Source organism: Nicotiana tabacum, chromosome 8 (assembly GCF_000715075.1).
Source record: "Nicotiana tabacum cultivar K326 chromosome 8, ASM71507v2, whole genome shotgun sequence".
Taxonomy (NCBI): Eukaryota; Viridiplantae; Streptophyta; class Magnoliopsida; order Solanales; family Solanaceae; genus Nicotiana; species Nicotiana tabacum.
The window spans coordinates 26,296,885-26,306,958 of NC_134087.1; the positions used below are offsets into that span (position 1 = coordinate 26,296,885).

At 38.3% G+C, this 10,074-nt stretch overlaps 1 protein-coding gene across 1 annotated transcript; it reads right to left on the minus strand.

Moving 5' to 3' along the window:
* Positions 1–440: 440 nt before the first annotated feature.
* Positions 441–4,210, minus strand: LOC107812087 (monothiol glutaredoxin-S10). Its single transcript, XM_016637118.2, has 5 exons — positions 3,829–4,210; positions 3,633–3,706; positions 1,687–1,761; positions 1,184–1,210; positions 441–732 (listed from the first exon to the last, which is right to left on the minus strand). Exons 1-5 carry the CDS (start codon positions 4,116–4,118, stop codon positions 656–658), a joined length of 543 nt encoding a protein of 180 aa, XP_016492604.1. The 5' UTR covers positions 4,119–4,210; the 3' UTR covers positions 441–655.
* Positions 4,211–10,074: the final 5,864 nt, after the last annotated feature.

The window sequence follows — 10,074 nt, forward strand, 5'->3', positions numbered from 1 at the left end:
GCTTTTGCAATCTTCTCTTTTATTCAAACTGTAATCTTGAACTGACCTCTCTTATTGGAAAAGACAAAGGACAGAATTTATATGCATCTTGGGTCTTGTCCAATGTTTAATAAGTAATTTGACCACAAACAAATTCAGTCAATCAACTCCAATATGCATGACGCATTTATACACATCTCGGCTCTGGCCCACTGTTTAAGAAGTAATTTCAATATGAACAAAATTCAATCAATCAACTTCAATATGCACGAGGCATCTCTACAAGGTTGTCGCATGGAAGCCTTCGGTTTTTTTAAGCAAGCTTGTCATATTTGAAGTCTCAAATAAGCATATTTGACACACAAACACCAAATTCTTGTTTAGTTTTCAATTGATTTGGTTTCTCTTAAGTAAGATAAGTGTAAGTGCTAGTCAAATTTAATAAGCATAAAACGATAATCTTTGAGGGAGGAAGTAAAATCATTTATAAGCTCATGGGTGAAGTTACATCAACATAAATTTTCTGCTTCAACAGTGAGTTTAATAATCAGAAGCAAGATATACTTGTAAAGGAACAACGTAATTAAATATGAATTATGTCAAAGAGATCTGAAAGAATAATGCGTACAAGGAGAGAATGAGATAGGATCGCTTTAGCATGGATAGCCAAGAAGGCTTAGCTCTCTGTTTTTCCAGCATTAGCTTCCGACAGCAAAGGTTCAAGTTCTCCTTTCCGATACAGCTTAATAGTATCTGTACCCAAAAAAAAAAACAGTAATCCAACTACTCCGACAAGTTTTTCATATTCCAATAATTATGATATGTTATTCAATCTTTCAACAGTAATTGGAGTTAATTGCAATATTGCAAAGAATGTCTAGAGATTTGAACTGAAAAAGGTACTCTAGTGTTCATCAACTATAAAGCTTTTTCTTCATTAATTCAGCACAATTTTTGTAGGTAGGACATACACTACCAACCACTCATTTTTGAAAGTAGTGCACAAGAGCCTGTTGCTAACACTCTACAAACATTCTGGGAAGGTACTTAAAAACTAGAGTTTTTCACAAGGCTGACAATGTTGTAATAGGTTATAAACTTGATAATCAAGTCAAATCATTATTTTCAAGGAAAAAACACAGAATAGCAATACTTTGTTTCTGCAAATCTATGGTGAAAGCATAAGACTGATCAGAGAATGTACCTGTACAACCACCAATGTGTTTGGCCCCTGGTCATAGAGAAAAACACATTTATTACAAGTCCTTCACATAAGCCACGCAATAAAAATCAGCAGCAAGTGCCAAAACAGGCACTCTCTTCATTAAGAGGCAGTAGCATACTGTTAAACTATTCAAGCAGTTGTCTCAATTTTCTTTTTTTGGCTTTGTAAATTTAAAGGAGTTCTTTACATTTTCATCATGATATTAAACCAAGGTCTATAAACTGTCTTGTCATACATATTGCCCCTCAAAGATGAAATATTTCCAAATACTGATGGTGCTCTCCACGAAGACGGCTATTACTTCTGAAAATTTCACACATAAAGAAGTTTGTGTTCATTATTGAAGCAAATTATCAGCTTATTACGTTTAGAATTATATACCCAGGAAGCTCCCGCAAAAGAAATAGATAAGCTCCAAGAGCCTACTGTCATATTCCAAAAACTTATAAAGGTCAACAACTCTAGAATACGACATTTCGTACCAATGAATACATTGGGAACCGTATGCTGTCCAGTAAGCCTTTCCAGCACTTTCTGCAGCTGTGGTCCTTGGGGACCTGAAACCACAAATTTAGAGATAGCATCAACTAATTGGGAAAAAGTATACATTTGTATATGACTAGAGCATGGAATGCGACAGTTGAAACTTAGATAACCTTAGTTAATGGGAAATAGTTTCAAGTGCAGATAATCAAAATGAACTAATAAGACTTGTTGTGAACTGTGCACACACTTTTCCCAAATTTTTGAGATTTCCCTTCTTCTTTTGGGTAGTCTGTGGTAGTAGAAGAATATACAAAGGCCAGCACGTATTTATGGTTAAATAACAATATGAGAAACAACACAATTTCTGAACTTCTCCTCTTTGTTCAATGAGAGTTCTACTTGAAACACAAGGTTGTGTGTTGCTACCTTCATCAGCGGATAACAATGTAGCACCACCATCTGCTTGTATTTTTGGACATGGTGAAATGAGCCATGCATTAAAAGATACATATTCATGTAAATTACATACAACCACTTCCAGCTGAACTTTGTCAAATTCCCCGAATAGAGTTGTAGTGGAATGGCATTTACTTGCATGTGGTGTTTCTGAAGAATTTGCACGCGTCATAACCAAAACTAAAGGAATACTGGTAACAAGGGAACTTCAAGCTTTCATTATTGACCACCATCAAGCCAACTAAATGGACACCACACAAAATTTTGATCGATATACCCATGAGGTTCTAAGCACAAGCTACCCCTTTTTTTCCTTCATAAAGTGACTAGGATTCAATTCTCAAGTTGAAGTCCCTTTTACTTCTCTCTTCAAAGTGTAGGCACCGGTCTTAGCAGACGTCCTATTCAGGCCCTAGGTAAAAAACTAATAGTCTAGACCAATGTGAACGCAGGCTCAGCTCCCGTCTACTCATAGACCTTTGGCCACCAATGTTTCTCATTCATGAAGTTAAAACAGCAATATGAGCTAGCATTACTTTACTAAGCATCTAATTCCATAATAAGAATTGTCATCTAGCTCAAGATCTCAAATAATTGTTTCGAATACCCAGAAACTACCACTAACTCAACCAACAAGCATTTTGGCCAAAACCTTGTTGTACAAGGGAAATTCTTGTCAACTGGATTGCATAACTTTGTAAAACAAACAGTCTGCAACCACCATTCCTCTTGTTTGACAACATCAATTTTGCAGATTAGCAGTTAGCCTACTTAATATTAACTGACTTTATTATTTATGAGTAACTTAAACTCAGGTATTCGACTGTATTTGATGTAACCAAAATAAACCATGCTAGTAGAGTATTTACAATTATCATCTCAAATATTCCATTTGTATATTACATTCAACTCATTAATCATCTTAGATTCAAAGTCATATTTATAAGCCTTACTATTGGATTCACAACAATCATACTAAGATCGTGTACATAATACACTTAAAAGATTACCTTCTCAATTCAACAACAACAGACCTAGTGGAATTCCATAAGTGGGATCTGGGGAGGGTAGTGCGTACGCATACCTTACCCCTACCTTCAAGAAGGCAAAGAGGCTGTTTTCGGAAGACCCTCGGCTTAGGAAAAGATTACCTTCTCAATTCACACTAAGAAAAAATACGCCTATAGACATAATTCCCACACAAAGTAAACATTTCTTTTGGAGTCAAATCACGAAAATTGATTGCATGAAGCTCGGAAAGAAGATGATCCTAAGTAGGATTCAAACTATATGCACTAACAGTTTAATGAATTTTTTACACCATTAATGTAATTTTACCTGTTAAGGTTACTTTCCATTTATTAAAGAATCAATCAATCAATTATTTAAAGTTACTTGAAATTATTTGTATAGTTACCGTAACTGCACAGGACTTAAACTCTGTTAAGTAAATTAGTAAAAGTTGTTAACTTTGGAAGAAACTTACCCATTTCATCCAATTCAATAACAAGTGGATCTACTCCAAGTTTTTTGAACAAAGCTTTCACCTCCATTGAGTACCTTTTTACAACAAAAAATCAAGAACCCTACTTCAAAATAAGCTCAAATAAAGCGGACAATTAGGCATAAAAATTCCATTTTTACCTAAAATATTATACGAGTACTAAAATTCAACAACTTACGAACACCAAGTTTTGGAGTAAACAACAACTGGGTTTTCAGTAATGGTCTTTTTCACACTCTCCTCCAATCGGGACCCGAATGAACCCGACATCGCCCGAATCTGGACCCGACCCATTTTCCGAGGTCCATTGTTTTCAATTCTGGACGCAAATTTGTGAATTGGAACGCTGTAGTTGTAACTGGGAATGCGCTGGAACTGTGAGAGAATTTGAGTGTGAATTCGAGGGTGAAGCGAATGAGAAATAGAGTAAGTGCTGAAGCTTTTCGTTAGGTTTGAAGTCCCTGCCATTTTTTTTTGTAGGAAACTCTGTTCAGTTCAGTTCTTTTATTATTCTATCTAGTTGCTAAATTCACGAGAGTTCAGTTTTTGTCACTTCTTTTGAAGTGCTTAAGGTTTTACACGTAATGTCTTGTACTTTATTAATGGCAAGAATATATTTCTGGGGGTCGTTTGGTTTGTATAAGGTCTATGTTTGAGATAAGTTAGGTTGAGATTAGTTATCTTGGTATTATTTTTTATTCATTATTTGGTATGATATATTAAAAATGATAATTGCATAATTTTTAAGAAGAAGATGTAAGTTATCCCGGCACTAATTACCCCACCCCCTATAATGTATAAGTTATTCTAGTACTAATTTTAATTCCGGAATAACTTATACCAGGTTTACTAACCAAACAAAATATTAAGGTGATATTAAATTTTTATATCAGTACTATATTTACTTATACCCATACCAAACGACCCCTTACAGTTTAACTCTATTGGATCTAATCTGATAGTACAAACGTGGATTAAATGTTTTGAGAAAACAAATTGTATGGGTCCTTTGGATTGGAAGTTACTTATTAACCTTTTTTTGGCGACATTAGGCAGTCTTTCATTTACGTTAGAAATAATAAAGTATAACTTTCCTCGAAAGATAAGGAGCTAAAAGTTGTAGAAATGAATCACATAATTATTCTAAGGGGCTGTTATTTATGAATCAGTTATTATGTCTGAATTTCTATATTTCAATTTAAGTTTTTGGAACACAAATGTCTTGGATTGTCTTAAAAATAAAAATTTAGTTTAAATATTCAAGAGAAAATAAGTACTGACTAATTCCTAAATATCAGCTCTAAAAATGCACTTTTCCCCTAAATGTTGGAAGGAGCTCTTCTCCACAAAGGACTTGTATAGTTCAATAGTGTAATTTATGAATGTCATGTATCCATGTTAATAAATAAATTACCGACTAGATAAAAAGAATAGCTTTATTTTGAAAATCTTAGTAGCCTAATTGGTTGCCAACCAAAATTTTACACTTGTTAAGGATTCGATTCCCCACCGTGTAAACTTTACACTTCATCTAGTATGTATAAAGCAATTAACTGCACCACAGTCACCCTCATTCCTAAGGTACAACACCCTTTGTCCGTGAAAGAGTATAGATATATTTCCTGTTGTACAATGCTTTATAAGTTAATATCTAAAGTGTTAACCAAAAGATTGCAAAGAGTGATTGATAGTCTGGTAGATAGTGGACAAACAGCTTTTGTTCCAGGGAGACTGATAACTGATAATATCCTATTGAACCATGAGTTGGTAAAGGGGTTATGGTAGGAAAGGCATCTCCCCTAGGTGCATGCTGAAGATAGACATGCAAAATGCTTACGACTCTGTTGAATGGCCTTTCTTGGAACAGGTGTTGGTGAGCCTTAATTTTCCTTCTACTTTTGTGGGTTGGATTATATCTTGTGTTAACACAATATCCTACTCATAAATGGGAATCCAACAAAGCCTTTTGAAGCAAAGAAGAGGTTAAGACAAGAGGATCCATTATCTTCCTTTTTGTTTGGACTAGTAATGGAGTACCTCAACAGATTGTTAAAAGAGCTAGGAAAGAATCCAAACTTTAATTTCCATCCCAAATGTGCTAAGTTACAACTAATTCAGTTGGGGTTTGCGGATGACTTATTTCTCTTTTGCAGGGGAGATATTTCCATTTCACATTCTGCTTCAACTTTGTATCTGATGAGTTTGTTATAGAAAACAGAAGGAAAATTTTGAAATATGCTGATTATAATATAGCTTTTTAAGGATAAAAAATGAAACAATTAGCAAACACAAATCCCTAAATATAAGTTCGATCTGGAGAGAAGAAGGGAGAGAGGAGAGAAAAAAAGAAAAGGGTATAACTAAATCCCTTGGTTGAAGGCACTAATAATGGACTGAGAGCCTTTTAAGATGGATTGTATATATTTTATAGCTAAAACCTGTTTAGGTCGACTAGATACAAAAACTTGAATATTTTTCGTAATAAGGTTTCAAATAGTGTATAAGAACGAAAAAATTTCCAAATTTAATGGGCACCTTTTTGGCCCAAAATTAGGGAAAGTGCACAGTTAGCCACTAATTAGAGATGCCTTTGCTCTTTAGCCACTGTTTAAAATGTATTTACTCTTTAATCAATGCTTAATAAATTTTTACCTGTTCGGACAAAAATACCTGTAACGATTCGGCCGGTCGTTTCATGAGTTACCGCTCCGTTTTCTCCATTTCTGCTTCATATTACCTTGTTCACCAGTATTATGTATTATCAGGTTGGTTGGCTCTGGTTCGGAGAGGTTTTGGTAAGGTTTGAGACACTTAGTCTCTTTTGAGTAAGCTTAAGTTAGAAAAATCAACCGGATGTTGACTTATATGAAAAAGGGCTCGGATGTGAGTTCTGATGGTTCGGATAGCTTGGGGAAGTGATTTGGGACTTAGGAGCGTGATCGGAATGTGTTTTGGAGGTACGGAGTAGATTTAGGCTTGAATTGGCGATATTGGAATTTTGGCGTTTTCCGGTTGGTAGGTGAGATTTTGATATAGAGGTCGGAATGGAATTTCGGGAGTCACAGTAGGTACGTTGTGTAATTTGGGATGTGTGTGCAAAATTTCAGGTTATTCGGACGTGGTTTGATAGACTTTTTGATCGAGAGCGAAATTTGGGAGTTTTTGGAATTCTTAGGCTTGAATCCGATGCAAATTTGGTGTTTTGATGTTGTTTTGAGCGTTCCGAAGGTTGGAAAGTTTGAATGATGTTATGGGATAGGTTGACATGTTTGGTTGAGGTCCCGAGGGCCTCAGGTGAGTTTCGGATGGTTGAACGGATCATTTCAAGTTGAAAAAGATTGCAGAAAATTTGTTGTAAGTGTTGCAGAATTTTGGCCTTCGCGTTAGCGAGTGGGCCCTCGCATTCGCGAAGGGTTAGGATGAGAGGCAGGAGGTTTGGCCTTCGTGTTCGCGATGGAGTCCTGCGTTCGCGAAGGGGTGTAGTCAGTGAGCTTCGCGTTCACGATGGGTTGTGAAGTTGAGTCTTCGCGTACAGGGCGTCACGTTTGCGTAGAAGGAATAAGTTGTCAACGCCAGGTTGTGCTTCGCGAACGTGAGGCATTGACTGCGTTCGCGAAGAAGAGGTTTTAAGTACTGGGCAGAATGTTTTAAAAGACCAATTCCGCGATTTTTAGCCTAAGTTTCACCATTTTTGGGCGATTTTTAGAGCTTTTTGAAGAGGATTGAAGAGGGAATCAAGGGAGAACACTTGGAGGTAAGATTTATGGACTTGATACTCAATCCTAATGTGATTTATACCTAATTAATCATGGAATTTGTAGAATTTAAGCCTAAATATTGAAGAAACTAGTGAATGTAATTTGAGACCTAAAATTTGGGATTTGAGGGGTCATTTGTGGTTGGATTTTGGTACTTTCGATATGAATGAACTCGGGGAGTGATAAAGAGTCTACTGATGTAATTTTTATCGAATTCCGAGACGTGGGCCCGGGGGTCGGGTTTGGCCAATTTCGGGATTTGTGTTGTAATTTGATTACTTTCAAGTGGGCTTTATTCCCTTAGCATATTTTGATGGTTATGCACTAATTTTGGTTAGATTTGGAGCATCCGGAGGCCGATTCGAGAGGCAAAGGCATCGCGAGCTAGAGGACCGGATAGAGGTGAGTAATGATTGTAAATGTTGTCCTGAGGGTATGAAACCCTGAATTTCACATCGTTATACTATTTTGAGGTGACGCACACGCTAGATAACGAGCGTGAGATCGTGCACTGTTGGGGATTGTGACTTAGACTGTCCCGAATAACTGTTTTACTGCGTATTTGATTGAAAACTGTTTGCTATCATCATGTTTTGAGTTGATGCCATATTTGGGCCTCGTGCCAACTGTTTTGGACCCTTAGGGGATTTTTACTACTATTCCCCACTGTTTTGACTTTATACTTGTACATAGTCATGTTATATTCTACTATTTTCATAACTCAGCCATGTTTACTCTGTTTTGACATCTTAAATGATATTTTGAGCTGAGCATCATATTTTACTGTGCCCGAGTGGCTTTTAGAGATTTCTGACTAAGTACCGCCGAGGGCCTGTGTTGTGAGGTTATTATGGGATCAGGCTGCGCACCGCAGCGGTATTGAGTTGATTCGTGATTATGAGGCTGATAGCCTGAGTTGTACGACACAAGGTGGCTTGATATGAGGCCAAGAGCCTATATGATTATGCCACGAGATGACTTGTTGTTGCGCTTGGGCCGTAAGGGGCTCCTCCCGGAGTCTGTACACCCCTAGTGAGCGCGGGTACCCAGTTTGCAATATGATATAGCTCGAGGGGCTGATGTTGTTTCATGTTATTGCCCGAGGGGCTGATACGAGTGATTGTGAGATAGCCTGAGGGCTGATTCTGTTGGTCTTTTGCCCGATGGGCTAATTTTATGTGTCTATATTTTCTCATTGATTTTCTTTTACTCGTTTAACTGATAAAAGATGTTTTAAAGAGGTTTATACTGAACTAAGGTGTTTTGTACAAGTTTTCACTGTTTTATTGCATTGTATTGATTTTATACTGCCTCTTTGTAACATGTTGTTGTGTTTTACATTTTTTCTTATCGCTCAGTTGCCTTTACTTTTATTACTCACTGAGTTAGCGTACTCACATTACTCCCTGCACCTTATCTGCAGATTCAGGAGCCTCAGGTCCTACTAGCGAGGGTTGATTGCTTTCAGCGGCTTGTTCGGAGTTCACTAGGTAGCTGCTCGGCGTTCGCAGCCCACTGTTCCTCCTTCCTATCTTTATTTTCATTTGTAGTAAACTTTGTAGACTTTTCCTATTCTCATACGGATGTTTTAGATGCTTATGACTGGTGACACCCCGATGTCGGGCTGTGTTGTTTCCGCAAATTGTTCTATTTCACTCTTATTTTGGGATTTATAGCATATTAATGACTCAAATCAAATTATTATAACTGTTAAATTGCTATTGGGGGTTTGTGCTGGCTTGCCTTGTTTCACGATAGGTGCCATCACGACCGGGTCCGGGTTTAGGGTCGTGACAAGTTGGTATCAGAGTCTAGGTTACATAGGTCTCACGAGTCATGAACAGGTTTAGTAGAGTCTCGCGGATCGGTACGGAGACGTCTGTATTTATCCTCGAGAGGCTGCAGAACCTTTAGGAAAAACTTCATATTCTTGAAATTCTTGTCGTGCGAATCTGTTGATCCGAGTACTAAACTTCTGTTATTCTATTCTCTCACAGATGGTGAGGACACGTGCTACCGGTCAGGATGGACGACCACCAGTACCACCAGCTGGGGCCACTAGAGGCCGAGAATACGGTCGAGGTCGAGGTAGGGGCAAGGGTGTAGCCCGCACAGCAGCTAGGGAAGCACCTGCAGATCCACTAGCCGCCCCAGTTTAGGATCAGGTCCCAGTTATGGACGCTCCAGCAGCACCAGCTCATGCACCAGTTGTGCCCATTGTGATTACGGGTCTTCAGGAGGCCCTGGATCAGATTCTATCAGTATGCACTAGCCTAGCTCAGGCGGTCTCAGTTACTGGAGTTGCAACTACTTCTCAGGCCAGGGGAGGCACTCAGACTCCCGCCGCTTTCACACCCGAGCAGTTTGTGCAGGGACTTCAGACACCGGGGGCACCTCCAGCCCAGTCGGTTGCATCTATTCAGGACTATGTATCCCCTGCTATGCCAGAGGATGAGCAGCGTAGGTTGGAGAGGTTTGGTAGACTTCAGCCTCCGACTTTCAGTGGTGTAGAGGGTGAGGATGCCTAGAGTTTCTTGGACAAGTGTCAAAGGATTCTTCGTACAGCGGGTATTCTGGAGACCAGCGAGGTCGCTTTTACTACTTTTCAGTTTTCTGGAGCTGCCTTCACTTGGTGGGAGGATTATGAGAGGCGTAGGTCTGTTGAT